Source organism: Eublepharis macularius, chromosome 5 (genome assembly GCF_028583425.1).
Source record: "Eublepharis macularius isolate TG4126 chromosome 5, MPM_Emac_v1.0, whole genome shotgun sequence".
NCBI classification, from domain to species: Eukaryota; Metazoa; Chordata; class Lepidosauria; order Squamata; family Eublepharidae; genus Eublepharis; species Eublepharis macularius.
In genome coordinates, this window is record NC_072794.1 from 99,633,930 (window position 1) to 99,658,824 (window position 24,895).

General features: G+C 44.4%; 1 protein-coding gene across 2 annotated transcripts in view; it reads right to left on the reverse strand.

Annotated features, from left to right (window-relative positions):
• The window catches only part of IPO13 (importin 13), a 100,795-nt gene that overhangs the window by 43,328 nt on the left and 32,572 nt on the right, over positions 1-24,895 (reverse strand). For both annotated transcript variants that reach the window (XM_054981037.1, XM_054981036.1), the window contains exons 3-12: positions 16,137-16,277; positions 15,568-15,709; positions 11,939-12,105; positions 11,539-11,659; positions 8,810-8,957; positions 8,357-8,538; positions 7,993-8,019; positions 6,654-6,788; positions 6,081-6,224; positions 2,643-2,723 (exon numbers count right to left, since the gene is read on the reverse strand). In XM_054981037.1, the coding sequence (XP_054837012.1) occupies positions 2,643-2,723; positions 6,081-6,224; positions 6,654-6,788; positions 7,993-8,019; positions 8,357-8,538; positions 8,810-8,957; positions 11,539-11,659; positions 11,939-12,105; positions 15,568-15,709; positions 16,137-16,277 (1,288 nt within the window). The remainder of the gene's footprint in view (positions 1-2,642; positions 2,724-6,080; positions 6,225-6,653; positions 6,789-7,992; positions 8,020-8,356; positions 8,539-8,809; positions 8,958-11,538; positions 11,660-11,938; positions 12,106-15,567; positions 15,710-16,136; positions 16,278-24,895) is intronic.

A 24,895-nucleotide genomic window follows, 5' to 3' on the forward strand; every position in this document is an offset into this window, starting at 1 on the left:
CCACCCACCTCACAGGGTGATTGTTGTGGGGTAATAACAGCATACTTTGTAAACTGCTCTGAGTGGGCATTAAGTTGTCCTGAAGGGCGGTATATAAATCGAATGTTGTTGTTGTTATTGTTATTATTAAATCCCATCAGGGAATAAAGATGATTTGCGTGTAACTGTGTTTTTCAGATTCTCTGATGTGTAATGAATTTTGTTCCTTTTGTGTAGGGAGACTGGTGTGCTGTGTCACACTATTGTGCCTTTTATGCTGTAACTGAAGGTTAAAAAATAACTTTTTAAAAACTTTATTCAGTGTGTGTTTGTTTTTTATTCTTTGGTGTGAAGTTAGTTCCCATCATAGGGAACAATGGGGCTGGCTGGCCAGCCATCTCTGTAGGTGGTGGGGGAATTTTGGGGAGGGTGTCTGTGGTTCAGGTGTGCTTTCACAGGGACGAGCTTGCACTCAGGAGTATGCCTTCCATTATGGCATCCCTGGGCTGCGCATAATTGCCCTGGGAAAGAGAGTTTAAAAGTTCCCATCATCAGAAACAATGGGGGATGGCTGGCCAGCCTGCTCTTGGGGTAGTGGCCAGTGTGGGAATGTTGGGGAGGGTGTCTTTGGGTCTGTGTGGGGCTGTTTGGGGGTGGATTTAAAAGGAGGACTGTGCCTGTGACCACAGATGCCACATTCCATGTGTTCCTGCTGTGGGAGTCTGGATTTTCCCATAATAGGAACCAATGGAGAGTGGCTGGCCACAGGGAAGGTTAGGTTTTGGGGAGGGGGTGTGCAGTCTTTGGCAATTTGGGTGTAGGCGGACTGTGGCTGTGTCCATTGGCAGCCCCAATCCCATGTGTTTCTGCTGTGTGGAAGTCTTCCCCACAATAGAAAGACATTAAGTGGTGTGGCAGGAGAACTACCTTTGGGGGGGGGGGATCTGCTTGAAACTTGGTGGAGGGTGGGAGGACAGGTGGGAGCAGGTCCCCTGAAGGTCCCCTAGGCAGACAAGCCTCTGGCAGGTCCCCTAGCCAGACAAGCCTCTTTTTTTCCCCATAGGGAACAGTGAAGTAGGGGGGGGGCTAAGAGCAGTTTCTTTGGGAGGCCATAAAATGGCCCCCCAAAAAGTGGGATCTGCTTGAAACTTGGTGGAGGGTGGGAGGACAGGTGGGAGCAGATCCCCTGAAGGTTGGGGGCATTTTGCATGCAAAATGCCACCCCTAGCCAGACAAGCCTCCTTTTTCCCCCCCATAGGGAATAGTGGAGTGGGGGAGGATAGGGGCACCTTCTTTGGGAGGCCATAAAATGAACCCCCAAAGTGGGATCTGGCTGAAACTTGGGAGAGGATGGGAGGACAGGTAGGAGCAGGGCCCCTTAAAGTTGGGTGCATTTTGCTTGCAAAATGCCACCCCAAAACACCTAGAAAGGTCACCTGTTTTTCCCATAGGGAATAATGGCGAGTGAAGGAGGATGGGGTACCTTCTTTGGGGGGGCCATGTCCAAACCTGAAACTTGGGAGGTTGTTAGAGAAGAGGTAGGAGAAGGTCCCCACAAAGTTTGGTTTGCCTTGGAAAGGAAATGCCACCCCCCCGGGCCCGGAAAGCCAAGAGTGAAATTGACACCCGAATCTTTCCGAGGCAAAACCGAATCTTGTCGAAGCGGTATTTCCGAAGTGGCTTGCCACTTCGGGAATACCCTTTTCCCAAAGCGGTTTCCCGATCTGGGTAAATCCAATTCGGGAATCCTGAAGCGACCTGGGCTTGCACAGCCCTAGTTTAGAGTGGTTCTTCAGTGAAACAGGCTTCTTCAGTAGATGGTGGACACTCCTTTGGAGGTTTTTAAACAGAGGTTAAATGGCCATCTGTCAACAATGCTGATTCTATGACAGTATGAACTTAGCCAGATTGTGAGAGGGAGGTTAGGAAGGGATGAGCCAATGCTTGGTTCTCATGGCTCTTTCTTATTTGCCCAGGGTAATGCTGATTGCCACTCTGTAGTTAGGAAGGAATGTTCCTCCAGGCTGGATTAGCCAGGGATCCTGGAGGTTTTTTGCTTTCCTCGGCTGCATACAGTGGGGGTCACTAGGGGAGTGCAGGCGAGGTAGCTGTGAATTTGCTGCATTGTGCAAGGAGTTGGGCTAAATGACCCTTAGGTTCTCTTCCAGCTCTAAGTCTCTAAGTTCCCTGGACAAGGATCTCAGAGCCATATCAGTCAATTTCTCGCTGTCACATTCAGACCCAATTAGCCCTACTGCTGTATAGACAACTGTGACAGAGTAGACAAGAAAGGAAAGTTCACCTGAGTGTTGCTGTCTGCTGTGCTCTGTTATTTCAGCAAAACGGCATGGAGTCATGGAGCTTGACAGGCCCCAGAACAGATTCAGTATCAGGGAACTTACTAGCACTAGGGTGAGTGGAGCCTAGCAACACAAATACTGATATCAGGTGCAAAAGTTATAGCAACACTAGCAGGGCTCTGGCCTTCTTCCTCTTACAAAGAGATTCTTCCAGCATGTTCTTTTAAATAGAAAGGAGCTGGCAGGTATCTTGAGATCAGGAACCAGAACGACCAATTCAGTTCATGTGTTGCCATTTCAACCTGATCAAAGAGGCTTAGACCAAGGCTCAAGTGTTCTTTCTTTTTATGGGGGAATAATTACCTCCACAACCTGTGCATCATTCAACCACTTGCTGAGCACTCTTTGGATGAGCTGGAAGACTTGCTGCAGCACCACCACTACCTGCAGATAAAAGAATATAGGAGATTATTCTGGAACTTATCTGCACCATCCCATTTTTGGCAAGAAGAGAATGCTTGTGATTATTTTGAGCAAGGGAGGGAGAATGGGCAATAGAACCATGCCTAGAAACCATGCTGTCTCACAACTCCTATGCTACATTGCCAGAACTCATATGACAAACTGCCTGGATGCCCATTACCATTTTGTGCGGTGTACAGCTGTCCCTTCCCATTCTTGACAGATGAAATGATGCTTTCATGAAGATGAAGGGCAAGGTGCCTTTCTGCTTAGGTAAGAAATATGGCAGGAAAGGGTTAACTCCTCTAGCTCAGAAAACTGGGCTCCATAGCTATCTGTAACTAGATAAGAGGACTCTCCCACTATTCAGATGTCCAGCTGCAAAATGCTACTATGTTACAATCAAAGAACAACTGCCAATGGCAAAACACAATTTGACCATAACTAAACAAACTCAAGAGGCCCAGGCCAACAACTAGGACATGGTGAGAAAACAATTTCTTCATCCCATTCACTGAGTACTAGCTGACCACCATCAGATTTCCTACATAATAAAAGAGAAAGGAACCTCATGGTAAACTATTTCAGTTCTTGTGCAGTGCTAGGAAATCTAGCAGAAAACAAATAAACTAAAAACTGCAACTAAAGGGTCACCTTTCCAGAGGTTATGAATGATCAGACTGTCACCACAGCCCAGCGAGGTGAAATATATTTTCAAGGATGTTATTCTTGAAATTATTTCTGCTAAAATCAGACAGAAACAGAGAATTATAGGTTGCTCTGCTTCAGAGGATGATTAACAAGTGCTCACATCCTCCAAAATATTTTTCTGTAGCACTTGCAACAGAACACACCTATTGAAGGCAGCATCTGCAGAATGTAGATGGGAAGACCCAGACTGCTATTCTGCAAATATCTTTAATTATGACACTGGTATGGGGAACTAATGAAGCAGTGTAGAGGCTGGAGTAAATATATCCATGACCAATATGGCCCATTAGCTAATAAGCATTGGGAACCCCTCCTCATTCAGTGATAATTTGTTCTGGGCTGAGTGTTGGTGGCTCAGTTGTTATAATAATAATAACAACATTTGATTTATATACTGCCCTTCAGGACAACTTAACACCCACTCAGACCGGTTTACAAAGTATGTTACTATTATCCCCACAACAATCACCCTGTGAGGTGGGTGGGGCTAAGAGAGCTCTGGAGAGCTGAGACTGACCCAAGGTCACTCAGTTGGCTTCAAGTGGAGGAGCGGGGAATCAGACCCAATTCTCCAGATTAGAGTCCCATTGCTCTTAATCACTACATCAAACTGACTCTTGACTGTTAGCAATCAAGCCATACCCTCATGCTAATAGGGAAGTTTATGCATATGGCTATATCATAACTCCCTCTCTTCATGTGTTTCAAGCACATGGCTTATTGCCTAGCTGGGCAAAAACTGTTCCCAACTCTGGCTGGAGATGGAAAATTACAGAAATGTGAATCATGAGACAAGACTGGCTATCATCCCCACACCCTGGAGATGTGCACAGATGTAAAGACAAAAGATCTTCCAGGAGTTCCTGGATCAATCACACACACCCTGCCAATCTTTCCCCTCCCTTCTTCCTAATCAGAGTTAATCAGGGACCTGATGAATTCTTCCCTTCCACTAATCGCAGGTCATCAATCACTATTTTTTCCTATAGTTCCACGCAAGAAGGTATAATCAAACCTTTTCCATTTAATTGTCTTACCTCCAGAGACAGCCATTAATTATTGTTTTGGGCAGAAGACATGATCCTGCCCCAGGATATGTTCCCCAGAAATAACTAAACTGCCCTCCACCACAGCTGTGTGTATTCCTTGGATCCACCTGCACACCCTTAAATGCGTGCCTGAGCCTTCTCTTTCCTCTTGCCACAAAATGCTAGTCACTCAACAGCTACTCTCTATGGACATCCTCTATCTTCTAGACTGGTAAATATCACTCGACCCTGTACGCCTCTCCATTTTCCTCCATTTTCTAGTTAGCTCTGTGTGTATGTTGTATGTGATTTCCTGCATGTTTGCTTTTGCTACTCCTTTAATAAAAATAATTCCTGTTGAACTCCTGCTTGGTTCATTCAGAGACTCCTCTAAGGGAATGATCCTCATATACATAGGTGGAAATTCTGCTAAGTTACCCCCTCTCCCTGCTTCTCCTTATAGGCTAATTCCTCCAACTCATAAGGAGACCCCCCCCTGCCCAATTTAGAATAACAGATTCTACTTGATCAGTTAGGTTTCCCCACAGATGCTTTGCTGACTAGGATGCCAGACTGTTTTTACATCCAATATAGTAGACAAAGGTCTCCTCTGAAGGGCCCTTTATTAGATACCACCTTGGCACTGAAGTCTGACTTGGTAGTTATGTTGTCTGTGTAGATCTATACATGCCAGCCCTAAACTGCTTGGACAGTTGTACAGCTGTGAACTTCTGGGCAATCAAATTGAATCATTACTGGGAATGAAGCTGGGAATAAGTAATTGAATCCAGCACAGAGGTCATCATGTACCACCGTAGACAGCCATGATTCAGTAGATCTTCCAAGATCTTATACCAAGTTTTCTGGGCTGTCAGAATCCTGGGGAAATGCATCTTGCCCTGCTTGAAGTAGAAGGTGGAAAGTAATGACCGTCTGGACAAAAGATGCAAGGAAGTCTGTTTGCACTTCTGTTTCCCTCAAGAGAGTTCCACCTCCTAGTCCCATCCCACCACCAGACACCAGATCTATCACATGGGAGGTGTGTGGCTTTCAAGATGAGGCTTCCACATCTTCTACTACTTCTCAATACTTCTAAGGCAGAACTGGAAGGGAAAGGGAAAAACTACTTGGCCTTGCTCCTTTGCAGGCCTTGCTCCTTTGTTTTTCCTTTTATAAAAACTGGAAATCCTGTTAGTGAAGATTCTTGGGCTAGAATATAGGAACTTAGGCACTGAGGATGCAGAGCTGGGAACTAGGAAGGTCTTCCTCTCCAGTACCATTTTTAAATTTGGTTGAGCAGAACTAGAGGAGGAGCTAACACTTTCTTTGCGGATTTCCTAGAATTAAATAAGTTTAAACCTCTCTATGAACGGCTATTTTGGGCTCTCTTCAGATCACAATCTTGTGAGAAATTTAAGGGAATACAAATCTAGTGCTCGGCTGTATTTTTCATCACTCACTTGCATTCTATGCCACCCTCCCAAATCATCAGAAGAAACTGACTGCAGTTACACAGCAAAGAACCAGAAAAGCTATTTAACTTTGGATTGTGTTCATGTACACGCTCAAGGTAACCTACCACATATATAGCAACACCCACCGGATTGGGGCCCTGAGGCACTGGCAGCTTCTTGACCTCTGTGCTCTCATGATCATCATCATGGTGGCTGATGTCCAAAGTGGTGAAAAGGTTGGAAAGAAGACCTAGAATGTGGATGATGGCTAGCTTGTTCGATGGGTTGGGCTGCAAGGCAAGACATCACTACAAAGATTAAAAAAGGATTCATGATATACAGCCACTAACTATGCACATTATGCAATGATATGTTCTTTTAGACCTTTTAGCACCAAACTAAAAGGTAACAGGGCAGCCTATTTGAAACCCATGGAGGGGGGATGGCATTACTAATGCAAACAAGTATCAAATATAGGTAGCAGCAGTAAAAAGGAGAGTCTGGTATCCAATATTCCACATCCAATAACTATGCAATCCTCAACCCTAGCAGTGAAACTGAGGAAGGAAAGAGAACAAACTGAAGAATAGAGACATCAGAAAAAAGAAAGAAAATAATGTGAAGGCTTGTAAGGCTCAAAAGAGAGGGGGAAATGCAGTATCTTGCACACAACAAGCCTTGTTCTTCCTCAAGGAAGAGAAATAATCTGGTGGGCTTACCGTCTCATCAGCCAACTTCTCAAGCTGCTGAATATAAGGAGTTATAAGTGAGTGCAGGTTCTTCAAGATCTCCTCCACTTGGAGGGCAGATAGCAAGAAGCCCAAAGCTTGCATCAGCCACATGCACTGGCTTGTCTGGAGGACAGAATGAGATGGACACATTTTCTTACCGGCTATCCACAGAAAGTCATGACAAAGCACATCTCAACTGTAGTATATTCTAGGGGTGTGCAGCCTGAAAAGATTCGGGTTTCCCGCTTCAGGCTTATCCGAAGCGGGGGGGGATTCGGAAATGCCATCATTCCGATGCAGCAAGCCGCTTTGGAATTATGGTATTTTACTCGCTTCGGTATGCTCCGTAAATATTTGGAGCATACTGAAGTGAGGGGGGGCAACCCCTCCATCCCCACCTCCCACCCCCCCAGGGCAACCTCCCCACACCCCCTGGGGCAACCCCTCCACCCCCCACCCACTTACCTGGCCGGAGGGAGAGTGGGAGGGTCATCAGCTGGGCAGTGGGTCACTGCTGCTGCCACCACAGTGGCACGAGGTTGCAACGGCCTGGAGCCAGCCGGCTCCTTTGCTGCCACACCACCTCCTCCTGAGCATGCAGCCAGGGCGGTGGGGAAGGCTGGAGCTGCCTCCTCTGGCCCTTCCTGCCCCTCAAATGGCTGCGTCGGCGCTGTGGCCATTTGAGAGGCAGGAAAGGCTTTCTCCTCCTCCTCCTCTTCCGCCACCCTGCACGTGGCGGGGAGGGCCAGAGCCACCGCTGCCGCTGACAAAGTAAGTCAGGGTGGGTGGGGGTGGGGGTCTGGGGTGATGTTTAAAGGGCCCCACCGCTGCTTGCAAGCAGCGGTGGGGCCCTTTAAACTCAGCCCTGAAGCATTACAGATGCTTCAGAAAGCTTTGATTTGGGATTTCCACATCCCGAATCTTTACGGATCGGATCCGATTCAGGTATTTTACCCAAAGCGGAAACCCGAAGCACACACCCCTAGTATATTCTCCTTCTACACCCTGCCAAGACTCAAATCTGAGCTGGGGCTCAGAAATCTGTTTTAAATGCCAAGGTCAAAGTCCTAATGTACAGGTAAACAAGTAAGGCTCACTTGTAGAGCTTTCAAAGAACAAAGCAAAACAGCTGCCTCAATCTAAACTCTTGTCTGCCATGTCCCTAAATTCTCTCCAAAGAACTGGATCCCCCATTTCATTGTTTTTCCAGTACACCTCTCAGTGACTTTAATGCTGAGTTCTGCTAAAAGAAGACGCAGGTAGATAACCACAGCTTCTACATACTCTCTCTGACCTTTGGTATAACACCAGAAAATAAAGGTCTTACCTTATGAATCTGCTTCATTAGCACATCCTACAGAAGGAAAAATATGAGAGTGTGAATACTGTTCCCACAATAGAGATTACTTATGATGCCCTAATAACAATAGGAGATGACAACCTTGATGTTGTACAGATGGATTCCAATTATTCCAACCGACTCCTCTCCACAGAAACTGATCAATAAGAGTGCACCAGATGCTTACTCTGTTGAATTCCCATCCCTGAACAATACTCAGAGCTCCTCAGAACGTTCCCTGCTTGCAATGCCTGTAAAATGATTTCTCTTCTACATAATGCTACTTAGTTTTGAGCTGTAACTCTTAGGGTTTTGTATGCTAAAAAGGTTCTCAGACATTTCTATCAGTTACCTGGGAAACAGCAACAATGTTGGCAGCATAGGGAGGCAAGTCATACTTGCATTCACGGCAGATCTTCTTCAGGGTGGAGACACTGGAGATGGACAACTCAGGATTGCCCAAAGCCTGCAGCACCAGGGGCAACACATTGTTGATCATGACTGGGTGGTCTGCCAACCACTCTGAGAGGGCTCCTAGATAACAGATAGAATGCATAGCGTGGACCTGTTTTACTTAATGCTTCAAACACTATAAGTACAACCCAGGAAAAGAGGAAGAACCCCTTCCCCACTCACACAACAATACATATGCAACAGCATATGCACACAGTCACATTCTCACTGGACGCTGCAATCCAGCAACCACTCCATAAGTGGAGGGAGTTCCACAATTCATGCTGCAACAGCTAGAAAGGCTCAGCTCCTTCAAGTTCAACCTCCCCCATCCCATGCCTTGCCCTCTTACCAATAGTGAACATTACTGTATCTGCAAGCTGCACATTGCTGATGCTGATGTGAGGGATGAGCCCAATAAGGCCAGGAACCACATCTGAATAGTTGACATCTATAGTCTCTGCAATGGACTGGAACCCGTAAAGCAAAGCTTCTGTATGCTGTGAGAAAGAAAGATTTGTCCCTTGAGCCCATGGCCAATGCTTCATCGAGCTGGATGCAATATATTTTATGTATTTATTTAAAATATTTAGAGGCCTGCCTTTCTACCAGATAATTGGAACCCAAGGAGAGTAACAGCAATAAAGATAGTACCCCCTCAATGGGATACAGCATTTGAAAGCAGCCCCAACTCAGATTCCATTCTAACAAAACACATGCAGATCAGCTTCCAAGAGAAGTGCATTCCCTCACAATTTATTCATTCTTTATAGTTATTACTCAAAGAGACCTATCATATCACCACTAAACTCTTTTGCAGGGGCATTCTTTTTCTTATAAGGCCAATTCTCATCTGACAGGCGAAAGAGTACCATTTGTCAGCAACAAAAAACACTTGCTGTCTTTGTCCAATGCAAACCCAACCAGCCATCCTGGATAGTAATGGCTATATGTTTATAGGGAGTGTACAGGGAGTGACAGAAGACCTGTACTCATCCTCCCTCTTATTTAGGGCCATCCTACCAGGGTACATGACTGGCATGCTAAGAATGTTGACATGAGTGTTGCTGCATCAAGGCTTGCCTGCAAATCACAGCCCGTATCAGTTCCTTCCTTGGCTGTCAACAGTGATAAATGATGAGCCCTTACCGTCATTGGCACTTGATGCCCATCACTGTTTTCCTCAAAAGCAGCATGCTGACAACACACCAAGGTGAGCAGATACATACTGATTAGCTGCCATACAGAAACCCCCTGACCTGACCAAGCTTTACTTCTGCCATAGTACTGGAGGATACCTTACCTAAGCATTATTCTCCAAACTGAAGGGGTAGCTGTCCATGTTATAATGGTTTCAGATTGGTAGCCATGTTGGCGATAGAACAGCAAGATTCATCACTTAAATTTTATGGTTAACGTATTGGCTAAGTGCTGTAATAATAAAGAGACAGCAAGATTCAAGTCCAGTAGCACCTTAAAGACCAACAAGCTTTCAAGAGCCAACCTGATGAAGGGTGCTTGACTGTCAAAAGCTTATACCCTGGAAATTCTTGTTGGTCTACTGAACCAACAAGTTCAGGTGCTACTGAACTTGAACCCTGTTATAGAGAAGGAAGTAGGACAGGAGTCCTCAATTATCCTCACATAAATAGCCAATCATCAGGTTTACAGCCCCCATAATAACTCACCCATACTACAGACATTTTCTAAGCACCCCTAACTTGGATTGATGTCAAGACCCACCAGCTGCTGGCGTTACTTGATACAGCAGATGTTTGGGAATCTGCAGTTCTGCCATTAGATGATTTTTGCAGAATTTGCTGCAGAATGTGTCAGCTGTGTTAAAGTCCCTGCAAAAGTCAGGAATGACAGAGTGTCGAGTTCTAGACAGGATTTAGCAAAGGACGAATTAGGGCTCCAAGCCAGGCCTTCTATTCTCCTTTTATGGGTTGTATATTCAGGTATGATTTAAAGACATGAAAGTAATCATTGTTCAGATCCTACTAGTACTGCTAAAACCTGTTTCAAGCCTTTGTAAAATTGAAGCCTTTTCCTCCAGTGATTTAATAGTCTTTTCCACCTCTCCAATATCCTCAAACCAAGGATCAACCCAAATGTGACACAAAGTGGAACCACACAAGATGCATGGATGAGTGTTGGATCCTGCAAAGATCCCTGGGAAATGTAGTCTTAAAAAAAAAAAAACCAGCCGCTCAATGTGATTCTCAGCCAGGGAGAATCGCAACTGGAGGGACTTTCTCTTTCACTCTCTCTCTCTCTCTTTCAAAAATTCCCTGGGAGCTTGGGATGGGGGTGGAAGGGTGGGGAGCGACATAACAAGAAGCAGGAAAAAAGCTGAGGTGTTTTGCGAGAGAGAGAGAAACCCAGTCCCTTCCATTCTTCTTCTCCTGGCAGGGAATCACAGTGCAGATTCTGCCCACCCCCCGCCCCCCGGTCCCTGAGTTCCTGAAGGAAAACCAAAGTGAGTGGATTTTTGAAAAAGAGAATCTCTCCAGTCGAGCAGATGTTCTTTGTAAGAAAATCCACTCAGCTCAGTTTTCCTCCAGGAGCTTAGAGAGGGGTAGGGTAAGACTACTGCTCCCAGGGAAGCTTGCACGACTCAACCCATGCTCTTCATGTGTAATTTGTCTCATGTGTTTCCACCCATAGGAGATCTGTGATGGGTATCTCCCATATATTTTTCTAAAATAACATTTCCATGTGGCTGTTTTGAAGATTAGGGAAGAAGAGCTGGGAGAAAGGCTGTTTAATCTCTTCTTTCCGTGCCATTTCATTCATATTGTCCTCAACGCTGCAATTAGCTTAACAGATGAAAAACAACAAAAGCTGCTTCTGTACCTACACTTTACTAATCTTCAAAGTCTTCTGTATCATGTCTAGTTTAGCCCCCACATCTTCTGAAGTCTAAATTTACTCCAATGCTTCTTCCCTATTTCCAATTTTGGCTAAGCTATTTCAGTCACTACTATCAAAATTAAAATTCTGCAAAATCTGCTTGTTGCATTATTCCATGAGGGCAGTTAGCTATGTGTTTCTATCCAGGGTACAGGGCCCACTCACCTGCCATGATGTCGGCTGCTCTGTGTTCGTTAGGAGACGACCCAGCTTGTCATATAAGCTGCTCAGTAACTCTGCTCCAAGCATTTCGTACACATACATCAAGGTGTCAGAGATGTCCACTCTGAAGAGGACAATACAGAAAACAGTCACCAGGCACTCTCCCACACTCACAAGACAGAGCAGATGCAGTTACTACAGAAACTGTGGTTTTAGTTGCCATTCCTAGCCAGCTCAGGGCAACTTCAGTATTACTGTCCATCAACGATGCCCTTTCAAGAACAGGCACATATGTCTTGTAGCAGTCTCTCATTCTTCCATACAGTCTAACCTTCAGCTAACATGGTCAACTCACCCTTCTGCTGATCACATATTATAGGACACAGCTAGCAAAAAGTCATACCGGTATATCCGAAATTGCTCCTTTTCATCAGAGGACCAACAACTGTACTCTTCATCAGAAGGAAACTGAGCCTTGTGCAGAAGTACATCCACCAGCTGAAAGTAGACAGGTCGATACACCTGCTGATACATGGCCTGTTTTTCTGGCTCAAAGGAGAGGATGTCATCCTGCAAAGAAAGGGATTGTTTCTTAGGTGGGGACTGGAAAAGGGAACTAGAATACCAGTTTTCCATAATGCAACATGGTCTGTCCCCAATAGTCTGATGTGGTCAGAGGAAATGATCTCACTTTTGTCAAATCTTCTGTTTGGGGATCCCAGAATTCATATTCTGAAGTCAAGTTTCTTCACTTAAGAATTCTCCTCTGCTAGTCTACCGTGGCAGAACAGTAATTTACAGAAGTCCCCACTCCCAGCATTCCAAACTCTAAGATTGTCTTAGGCTCTTGATCCAATATAGTTGGAGGAGACTGCAGTGGGATCAAAGCAAAGGTGGCAGGTTTCCCCAACCCTCAATGAACCATTTACCTTCCCTGGGTTATCAGCACCAAGCTGACCATAGTCTGCTAATATCCAAAACATAAAACAGGAAAGGGATCTATCCTATACCAAATCAATCAGCCCACAACCTGAATGGCATTGTTTCATCTGAACCCATCATGACCAACTAGGTAAAAACAAAAAGTAGCTGATCTAGTACATCATTTTCCATCTTCAGTGACCACATCTTCTTCCTTCTACCCCCTACATTTCTGGCCAGTTGAGGCATGCACCAGTTGCCACAATATATCATGTATGTCTCTGCCCAGCCATCCATGCCAATTTTGATTCTACTGCTCAGTGCTTGATGTTGGATGCTCGATGCTAGTATTTGTAAACAGAGGCTTGATATACTTTGATTTGCTCCTTATTAGTGTTACTAAATGTTGTGTGCACACAGCAGAGGGAGAGAGAAGCTGAAAGCATGCACCCAGAATAGTAGGGAAGTCAGCTAAGACAGTTTTGTTTCAAAGCATGAATTAGTCAAATATAGACATGATCCACATCAGTCCTTTCCCACTATCCATCTCTAGTAGCTTATGCATGATGCTGTTCCAATTTTGCTTCCCTTATTAGTAATTATATGCTTGTGGACTTGAGGACTGTGCCAATCATACACAGAGACAGTACATGACCTCATCCTGGCACCAAAAGAAGCAACAGTTTAACAGCCTTGCTCTTGAACAGTGTAGGAGTGCGGCAGGCTAATTTGCCATGCTAATGAGGATTCTGGGCTACAAGGCAACATGGGGGCATCAAGTCAAACCAGCCATGTTGCTTCTGTTTTTCATAATTAAATCCTATACAGCATTACCCCTGCTATACAGCATTTCAGTGGGCTTAGATGGTAGTAACTTTGCACAGGATTGTGTAAAACAGACACATTCATACAAAACAGACCCATTTAAGCACCTGTGGACCTCAAAATTTGGTATTAGGAGTAGCACAGTTTTACCTGTCAAATATAAAGAACAAAAGTGGTCTTCTTGCCTGGCCAAGCAGAGATATAAGGCTCTCCCTGACAAGGTCATTGATGGAAGATGGGATACTTCAATTACTCCCGTTGCCATAAGTAAAGAGAATGCACCAACTATCACTATGCTGTTTATCAGGGAAGCAAGACCCCACCTGAACACAGATAATTAAAGTGTAAGAAAAGTAACACAGCTCCACAGGAATCTCTCGAAGAGCAGTTAATCTGGTGCTTACACCTGAGACCCTGAGCTTCAATGCTCTTTCTACTCCAAATTTATCAGGTTCACAGCTAAGAATCTGTATTTTCAAATCAAATTTTCAAATAGGGCTTCCTGCCCCATTTGCCTCAGCGCCAAAACACGAAAAGGCAAGCCTCCTGGACTTTTACAACCCCTTGAAACCCCACATAGACCGTGGTAAATCATTTCTATGGATTTCATCACAGATCTTCCCCCCTCCAAAAATCACACCTGCATTTTGGTCGTAGTGGATCTGTTTTCAAAGCAAGCCCATTTCATTCCTTCAGCAAAAAAGTTAGCAGATATTTTTCTGAAATATGTTGTAAAACTCCATTCTTTTCCATCGAAGGTGATATCAGACCGTGGAGGGCAGTTCGTTGCCAACTTCTGGCAGAAGCTTCTTCAACTTATGAGCATTGAACAAGGTTTAAGCTCCACCCACCATCCGCAAACCGACAGGCAATCAGAAAAAACTAATCAAATATTAGAACAATCCGCAAACCGACAGGCAATCGGAAAAAACTAATCAAATATTAGAACAATTTCTCCGCTGCTACATCAATTTCCAACAAGACAATTGGATTGACTTATTGCCTTTAGCTGAATTTTCCTACAACAACAGTGTGCATACTTCTACCGGGGAAACACCTTTCAAAGTAGTTTATGGCTATGACTTTAAACCATTTCCTTTTGAAGCTCTTCCCCCTGCTACAGCTTCTAAAGATGTTTCAGAATGGTGGGGGGAGGCAGCACAGCAATGGACTCTTATTCAAAAACATCTTGACAGCGCTAAGCAGGATTATAAGAAATACGCCGATCGCCATCGTGTGGCTGAGTGGGAATTGCATCCTGGAGATCTTGTCTATTTGTCCTCTAAAAATTTGAAAATTGCACAGACAAGCCGTAAATTGGTGTTAAAATTTTTAGGACCTTTTCCTGTTCGTAAAGTAATCAACAAAGTGACTGTAGCACTTGATTTACCAAAGAATCTACGTCACGTCCATCCTACTTTCCACATCAGCTTATTGAAAAGGGTCCCCCCAGCAAATCAATGGCACACCCGCACTCCTCCCATACCTACCTTAATTGATGATCAAATTCATTACGAAGTACAACAAATTTTGGACTCTAAAGTCAAACGCAATAAGTTGTTTTACCTTATCAGATGGAAAGACTTTGACTCTGAGTATGATGAATGGGTGGAATCTATTCATGTTCATGCTCCTAGATTGTTAAAAGCATTTCACACCCTGTACCCTCTCAAACCCGGGGGAGGGACATTTTAGAGGGGGCAGAATGTCATGTTCTGACTGTGTTTCATGTATGTTCAAACCAAAGAGACTCCATTTTAATCCTGTCAGTGTTTTAAGTGCTTCTTTTGCAGGTGACAAGCAGTTCAGTAGAAGATATCTTAGAGAAGAGGAATGTTATGACTACAACCTTTCCAGTCTTGGGAAGCTTTCATTTTCTCAGCCTCGGGCTGTTTGTTTTGAGAACTGTGGGGGAGGATGAGGCCTACAGGGGTTTGCTATTCTGTACCTTAGCCTTTGCCTGTCATTCGTAACAATACTCGTGTATCAGCCAAGATCCTAGTATCTTGGATAGTGGACTATAATGGTTGTTTATATTGAGCAAATCTTTTGAAATCAATGGATCCTTGTCTCATTGCAAGAGGTAGTCTGGATTGCAACTTTTAGCAAGCCACTGTCTGACAAGTATGATGACTGGTTTCCTAACAGAGAAAAAAATTTAGGCAGCCTAGAGCGGACACTGATGCCAATTTTGTAAAAATGCATGGCACAAACAGGGAACAAGTCATATCAAGCTGGGAAGATGCCGTCAAGGAAGCTTTTTTCAGGAAGATGGCTAATACTTACCTGCAGTGTGTACCAGAAGGTGAGTGTAAGAGAGCTTGTGGTTTCATTTACAGGATAGTGTCCTGGAATTCCAGTGCAGAACATTATCATGTTGACAAGTGCCAGGAAACTCTGCCAGTGGTCCACTTGGTCCAGGAGCGCTCTGTGGGCGGTACAAAGCATGCAGCATCAGACATCTGCCCTGCCATGGAACAGCAGACACTCCACAGTCATGACAGCACATCATATGAATACACCAGGCCCCTTGTTGCAATTAACGCCAGGAAGCAAGCTGAAATGGGCCCAGCAATCCATACGGCAAAAGCTCCAGCAAGCTGTACTACTGGAACAGCTAGAATTGCCTAAGTTTCCATGAGGAAGAGTTTTAAAGCCTCCACAGAACCATGCAGAGGTAAGTTAATGATCAGGTCACCCACTTGATCTTAGCTTTCAGAAAGAGATCTGGGAGACCTATACGCTGTTCAGCTGTAAGGAGATCTAGCAGGACAGAGGACCCCCATCTTGCCCCTAATGAGCAGCCTCAAGAGCTAGCTCCATATTCAAGCAAGCACCACTACCAGACTCCTCACCGGGAATGGTTCTCCCCCAGGGCCACAGCAATACGGCAGATCCCATGAGATGTCTCCATATCCCTGCTCTGAATTGTTTGGCGTAGCTGTTCCTGGAGCCCTAGTACAGGTGGGATGAGCTTCAGAAGAGTGTTCACATACCTGCAAAGAATAGAGAATTTGGGAGTAGATGGCTTGTACCCTCTTTCACCAGAATCCATCCCCCTCTGAGAACATAAGTGTGCTGATGGATCAGACCTAGGATCTATCTAGTTCAGCACCCTGTCTCCATCAGTGATCAGCCAGGAAGCTCAAAACATGCCCGAAAGCATCATCCCAGCTAAGCCATAGTGAATATTTCAGAATATTTCATTCTGTGAATATGGATGCTCATAGTTATTAGTAGACCTGTCCATACATTTGTCTAATCCTTCTCCCCCAAAAGTTGTCAAGCCAGTGGCAGTAACCACATTTTGTGGCAGTGAATTTCATAAACTGTATTGCATGAAGTCTGTCCTGAATCTATTGCCATTAGTTACAACCCTCAGTTGATGTGTAATATAGAGAAACGTTTCTCTATGCTCACATTCTACACCATGCTTAACTTTATAAACTTGTATCACAGCCTCACCTGAGCCTTTTTTTCTAAACTATAAAACACTTTAGCCTTTATGAATAGAGAAGGTGCTCCAACCACTTGATATTTTGGGCTACTCTTCCTTCAGTCACCCAACAGTATTGCATGGTCAGAGGTCCAGAGATTACTCAATGTATTCTTTCTCCCCTTGTATGAATTGTTTCTGTGTTGCTTGCTTGCTGTAAGAAAAGTTGGTTTAATATATCTACCTGTATTATTATCTGACCTATATTCAGGAAAACCCAATCTAGCCAGAAGAGAACCCAAGGCAGCCAATGGCACACCGCATCCATAGTTTCAGGTGGATAGCTGTGTTTGGTCCAGTAAGATTTGAGTCCAGTAGCACCTTAAAGACTAAAAGATTTTCACAACACTCAAAAACCAGTGGGAGAACATTTTAATCTTCCAGGACCTTATATTGCTGACCTTCAAAAGAGAAGCTGCAAGGGGAGATTGCAATGCAAACTTGAGTTCATTCACATACGCAGAACAATGCTCCTCCTCCCAAGCTTAATAGAGACACTGGATTCCTATCTCTAAGCACTCCTCCCTTGCTCTGAAAAAAGCTGATTACATTTTGCATTATACCTTTGTATCCTTACTTCCTTATTTGCAACACCCCTCCCACCTTTTGACTGGGATATAAGGGTTCAGGGATCTCCATTTCTACTCATATCCGACTCTCAAAAGCTTATATCCTAAAAATCTTGATAGTCTTTAAGGTGCTACTGGACTCCACTCTTGCACCTCACCCATAGTCACACCTAAAGCTATAGAGTTCAGGAGGACAAGGCGAGAGCAGTCTTTCAGAACAGGAAAAGAAAGTAGGTATGCAAAGGGAGAGTGGAGATAATAAAACCCCTAAGCACAAGGAAAAAGGGACCATTTTGCTATTTACCATGAGGGAACATTTTATACCTGGACTCTACATTAACTCCAAATAGTAACAATGAGCATGTTACTGAACACAGCAGGATATTAACTCTAGACAGTGAAACAAAGGTAATGGATAAATTCTAAATGCTTGCATCTTGAAGATTTAAAGAGTCTACAGTTCTTCACCATCATTAGGAATATTTAAGTGTTAGGATAAGATGACTGATGTTATCACCTTTTCTTTTATTCCTTAATCAGTCCAAGTCCAGTAGCACCTTGGAGACCAAACAGATTTCCAGGCCAGGTACGAGTTTTCAAGAATCAAAGCTTCCTTCATCAGATACATGGAGTAGAAAGAGGCAGGAGTCTTTAATATACTGGACAAACAGAGATTGCTGAAACTGAGTTTATTTGCAAATTTGGAATAATGGTTCCCCCAGAGTTGAACAGAAATATAAGATTTTTCTCGTATTACAGATGCTAATTTTATACATTTCACATCTATGTTCTATCAACCTAATTACAACTTGTATTATACTTAACTTCCTAACAATCTAATTTGCAATACCCCCTCCCACCCTCTACCTGGATTTTAAAGACTCCTACCTTTTTCCACTCCATGTGTCTGACAAAGGGAGCATTGACTCTCACAAAAGCTCACATCCTGGAAATCCAGTTGGTCTCTAAGGTGTTATTGGACCTGAATCTTGTTTTTCTGCTACAGACCAAGATGGCTACCTACCTGAAACTTACTCAGTCCATTATGTTTGTAAATGATGTGTGCATTTATTTTCTTATTAAATTTTTTCCTTTTGCATGCATCCATGTTAAGCCCCATTCAGCAATGCATACTCAGAGAGGAAGGGAGGGGGACAGTGTAAGTGTGCTGGGGCCCCTCAGAAACTGAGGGAAATGCAAAGGGCTGAACTATTCCGTGAAGCAGTAAAATAGCAGAGGGTTCTCAGGTGCTAGCCCTTGGGCAGTCCATGCCCTAATAATTGACTAGCTGGTAGTTGCAGTACCTAGACAGAGAGAGAAAAGAATTATAACCAGGTGTGGGGAAAGGGTGACCTGGTGGGGCCAGAGACCCAGAGCCGCTGCATAACTTTCTCCCTCCTACATGAACAGGGATGGGGCTTGCAAGTTCTGTTTCCAGTTGGGAAGGGAAAGAGTTCCAGAGGGGTGGGAATGATGATTTTCAGCCCAAACGTGAAAGGTCTTTCTTGCAGGCAGAAGCTAAGAAAGCCCCTGATTTGGCTAAATGGAACCAGTCCCAGTTTAGAAAATTCTTTAACTGTGGGGGACAGACCACTTGCAGGCTGCCTGTCCAAAGTTACAAGCAGAGACCTCCAAACCTGCTCCAAAAGCACCAGCCATCCAAAAAGTGAAAGAACAACAAGTGGCAGTAATTAACTATGAATGCCTTTTTGCCACTGTAGATCCAGCAGTAGCCAGGGGAGACTATATGGAACCAGTGCGGCTAAGAGACCAATTGGTTTTGGGGGTTGCTGACACAGGTTCCTCTATAACCCTAGTGCAGGCTGATCTGACATCAGATTCTGATATTATACCTAACATGGCATTCAGACTCCCGGAGATTGGTGAGATGTCACTGATGGTTCCTGTAGCAAGGATGCCTGTGGAATGGAGATGGACAGTAGACCTCATGGAGACTGGAGTTGTGAAAAACCAGTCCTACTAGTGCAAGGACCTCCTGGGCAGCCAGTACTCAGTAAATATGGAAATACATAGGCAGGCACTAAAAAGGGGATGGGGGGAGGAAAGTGTCTCTGTTGAGACCAGCTTTCACCCCAGAGGGAAGAAATGGCTCAAGTTACTACAGGAGAGGGAGGGCCAGCCCATCTCAGACTCTGAGGGAGGGGTCTCCCAAGAGGGGAGAGGGTGCAGTTACATCCAGACAGCAGCAGGAGGCTGTGGATCTTCCTGGCGAGGAAGTGAATCTGTCTCACTACAGCAAAGTGCAGGCCGAGGAGACAGAATTAGAGGGTGAAGATTTCTCAGGAGTTCTTGAGGGCAGCATGGCTAGTGTTGGCTCAGAGGTACAAAAAGCTGAGTGTTTGGGAGGACCAGAAGAGTTCCTAGAGGAGGTCTGGGATGACCCTAGTGTGGAACCACTTCGCCAAGTATCCTTGGATCAAGAAGTGAAATTTTCTGAGACTCTCTCTGAACAGGTTGTCTGGAAGCAGGGCAGACTGTGTAGGCTCTGTTTGTCACAGGACAGACAGTGTCTTCGGAAGCAGTAAGGCAGCCTGTGGTTCCTGAGAAGTACAGGAAAAGATTCATGGGGTTGGCTCATGATATTTCATGTGCAGGGCAACTGGAAATTAACAAAACCAGATAGCTTTTGTTGCAGTACGCACAGCTCAGTAGGGCTGTTCTGCCATACATGCCTCTAACTTTAGAAGCAAGGTATGTGGCTACCATATACAAGACATTCTCTGTTGTGGCTCCTTACCTACTGAACCCCTTTCTCACCCCCACTACTCTAGTTCCTACTCTGGTATGCTATAGCCAAACCTTATTTTCCCAAGCTTTTGGCAATATACAAATCTTAGTCTTTATTCATTTAAATACATACATCTTAGTCTTTTGTTGCTTATAAGATCCCATGACATTGCCATAATACACCAGGGCCTTCCCTGGCCCTGGTGCCTTCCCTTGGCTTCAGACACACAAGGGTGGAGGTTGAGCACCACTGTATTCCACCTCCTCTTTGTTAGCTCTACTCCCTTCTGAACTGTGAGCCAGAGTTGGTCTCTTCATTCAAGCCCTTTGACGGTCCTATCTAGGACTGGGGCATGCACAGTGGCCTTCCTCTAACCCGAAGCCCTATGGGGGCATGATCAAGCCTATGAGGAACCTTCAGTGCCTTCTGAGCAATTTTATGCCCCATAACTCCCCTTCTTCACCCCTGGTTGGAGCTTCCCAACAGCTGATTATCAGTCAGCTGGCTGTCAAAGAGCCAGCTGTCAATGACTGCACAATTGTTAAAGGGCCAACCACCACTGATCAGCTCACTGGTTTGAGGACCTTTACAGGGTGCATCTGTGACCCCACTGGGCCTGGAGGATGCAAGCCTTAACAATATGGGGAAGGGCAAGAAGAAGGGAGCGTCTGATGTTGTCTCTGCCACTCCTATTTGCTTTTTCTGCTTATTAGTCCTCCAATTATTTGTTTCTGATTAGTATGTATTTATTCTCTTATATAGTGAATGACCACAAAGACTTAAGTACAAAAGTATTGTGTGCTGATAGTTTCACATAACACACAGGAGGATGCAAAGGTGAATAATCCCTTGATGGTATGGCTGGTTATTTGGTCCAGTGAAAAGTGATGCTTACACAGATTCAAGGCTGGTTCAAATGTTTGACTAAGACAAAATCTTATTCCAGATGCACACAATGAACCAGATGCACACACTGTCTCCATTATTCTTATAATGTAACACAGGATTTCTTCAAATATTTATAAACTTGCCCATCCCTCAAGGATGTGGATGCCCAAATCACACAGTCCCTGCCACTGCAAAAGTATGTGTGTGTGTATGCGTGCCCACACGTGTGTGGGTGGGTGAGAAAGAGGGGAGATGCATACACATCACAATTCAACTGTTCATATGCATAAAACACCATGTAATATCTTACACCATGTAATACCTTACATTAATATAATACATGAGTGGAAGAGGAAGGTGCATTGACACACTATTACAGAAACAAAACCTTCAGCCTCAGTAAGTATTTGACTCCATCCACAGTCACTAATGCAGGAACTAGATTCTTAGCAATGGCTCCAAATCTGAAACCTGTCAACCAAAATCTTCTGAATTCTGAGTGGATGTCCTGTGATAGAGAAATAGCCCAAAGTGGCACAAAGCAACATGGAGATTGCTGTCCCTTTCCACCCCCCACCCCCCAATCTGGCACTTGCAAATATCTGACAAGATCACCACAATTAACAGCTACTCTCAAGGAGTGGCATGAATCCTATATACTGTACTAGCAAATGTATTGTGGCATGAGATTTCTTCAGATGCATAAATGCCCAGGCCACTTCTTTGCTGCAGCATACTTAAAACTACTTTTCTATAATTTACCAGCCATATAAAGGTAATTTTGCTTGTAAAATTCCCAGTTAGTCTGGATGTCTACAACCATGCCACCTATATCAGATTCCAGCATAAAATCCAACTGCTGGATCATCAGAAATATAGTTGTGGTTTTATTTTAAAATCAAATGGGATTTTAACCTCATGATTACAGGGAGAAATTTGTGAGAAAATTCTATTTAAAATCCAGAGAAATTCTGCCTGGAGTTTCCCCTCTCCTTCCCATAGCCTCTGTTGGTCCTCCTTGTACAGTTTTACAGCCCCTCAATATTTCATAGAGTACACATCCATTCTGGGCAGAACATTCTGAATTCAAATGAAAAAGTAAATATGTATGTTATTTGCATGATTTATTCCAGTGAAGGATCTGCTGAAGGGAGGGGCAGTTTGAAGGAGTCTAGAGCCTTATCAATTCTGAACAAACCCAAAGTACAATGTTAGTACAACATCCTCCTAACGGCATCCAGACAGTCATTGCTTCCTTTTGCATACCAGCATTCCGGAACCATATAAACAGTTTCATGCCTGTCAATTTCCCTGTAGATGCCAATGAGTGACTGTAACCATGACAACGAAAAAAGAAGAAATTGCGGGAAACATCAAGGGATGGTCCCAGAGAGAGTCTGTGCTGGCAGCTAATCGACCAGCTGTCAGTTACCTGGATACTGAAGCATATTCTCTCGAGAGACAGCTAATTTGCACTTGCCTGCCTGCCCAAACTGCACATGCAGTCCACAGAAACAGGTGGAATAGCACACAAATGCATGAGTTTCAGCAATTTAAAGGCCACCTTATCACTTATCACCCTTTGAGGCCAGGTTCTGCACAGACTCAATCCCTCTATTTGCTAAAAAAAAAAAAACTAAAAGCCCAGAAGGAATGAGCAAAATCACTATATTGGTTTACTTGTTATTTAATGAATGAAGTACAAGTAAACTGAGAAAAGCCACAGGAGACTACACTCCAGTACTGTGCATACAATTTAATCCTACAAACTGAACAGCATTTGGTCAAGGCATTGGTGTTGGCGAAGGGGCGGGGGGGGGAGGCAAATGCAGGAAGTGGAGAGGCAGCCACATGTTTTAATCCAGGGTCAAATCAATCCAATTCTGCATTATCTGCAATAACTGAGGTAGAGGAGGGAAAGTATAATAGATCCAGTGGTTGCTAGAAGACAACGGCCAGAAAACATCCACCGACAACTGCAGAGGGGGAGGGGGCAGCAAGCAGCAACAACAATTCACTCCTAGCAACAACCATGAAAGAAATGAAGTCCAGTAAGATTCTCAGGAGCAGGAAATGCTGGATGGAGACAACAGAGCCTGATCCCACAGGTCCAGCCATGATTACACTGCTATTGTCTCACTCTGTATATCAGTCTTCCCTGAGAGGAATTGATATGCTATGTTGGTTTTAAATAGCAACCAGGCTGATTGCTCTCTTACACATGCAACTGCTCAAGAGTCAGAACTTGCTTTCTCTTTCTCTTCTTGAAAACTGCCAGTGAGGGGGAGCTCACCACCTCCCTAGGCAGCTGATTCCACTTTTGAACTACTCTGACAAGTTTTTCCTAATATCCAGCCAGTACCTTTGTGCATGTAATTTAAGCCCATTGCTTCGCGTCCTACCCGCTGCTGCCAACTGGAACAGCTCCTTGCCCTCCTCCAAATGACAGCCTTTCAAATATTTAAAGAGAGCAATCATGTCCCCCCTCAACCTCCTCTTCTCCAAACTAAACATTCCCAAGGCCCTTAGCCTTTCATCGTAGGGCTTAGTCTCCAGACCCCTGATCATCCTCGTCGCTCTCCTCTGCACCCTCTCGATTTTGGCCACATCCTTTTTGAAGTGAGGCCTCCAGAACTGCACACAATACTCCAGTAGATGTAAATCAGTTACAAAAGTCATGAAATAGGTGGTGTGCACTATCCAGGCTGGGTGTGACCCCTCCCCTCCATAGCTGAATCTGAATAGAATGTCTGAAAGGCAGTTACTTCTGACAATGAGATAAACATTCATAGTCTCTATTCAATCCAAGTCTGACTGAGACAAATTTACATATGAATTCCAATTTAGCAGCTTCCCGTTGGATTTTGTTTTTCAAAGGTTTCTGTTGAACTATGGTGACCTTTACATCCTTGAGGCATGTCCTGGTAGATTGAAGTGTTCTTCCACTGGTTTCCGTATGTTGCCATTTTTAATGTCAGATTTGTGTCCATTTATTCTTTTGCACAGAGGTTGGCTGGTTTGTCCAATGTACAGAGCAGATAGACATTGTTGGCACATGAGGGCATATATGACGTTGGAGGATGAGCAGCTGTAAGAGCCAGAGATAGTGTAGTTGATTCCATTGGGTCCTATAATTGTATTTTCTGGGTAGATATGAGGGCAGAGTTGGCATCTGGGTCTGTTGCAGGGTCTGGTACCTGTGTTGGTGACTCTGCTAGCCGATTCGTGGTTGTTAGTGAGAAGTCATTTGAGGTTGGGAGGCTGTCTGTAGGCAAGGAGAGGTCTTCTATCCAGGGCTTGTAAGAGGCATCGTTTTACAGGATGGGCTGTAGATCACTGATGATACATTAGATGGGTTTGAGCTGGGAACTAGAGGTGACAACCAGTGGTGTTCTGTTATTAGTTCCTTTAGGTTTGTCCTGGAACAGGCTGTTTCTGGGTACTAGTCTGGCCCAGTCGATTTGTTTCCTCACGTCATTTGGTGGGTACTGTAGCCCCAAAAATGCTTGTTGTAAATCTCTTAAGTGGGAGTTGTGATCAAGAGCATTGGAGTAGATGCGGTTGTAATGTAAGGCTTGGCTGTAGACAATCAACCAAGTGGGACGTTTAGGGTGGTAACTGGAAGCATGCAGATATGAGTATCGGTTGGTGGATTTCCAGTATAAGGTGATATTTATCTGTCCATTATGTAGTTGTACAGTGGTGTCCAGGAAGTGTACCTGTTGTGTAGAGTGGTCCAGGCTCAGTAGGATGAAAGTTGCTGAAGTCCCGATGAAATCTTTCAAGGACTTCCTTCCCATGGGTCCAAATGATGAAGATGCCATCCAAGAACCTTAAGTACAGGAGTGGTTTCAGTAGATGGAAGCAGAGGAAGCGTTGCTCTAAGTCTGCCATGAATATGTTAGCATATTG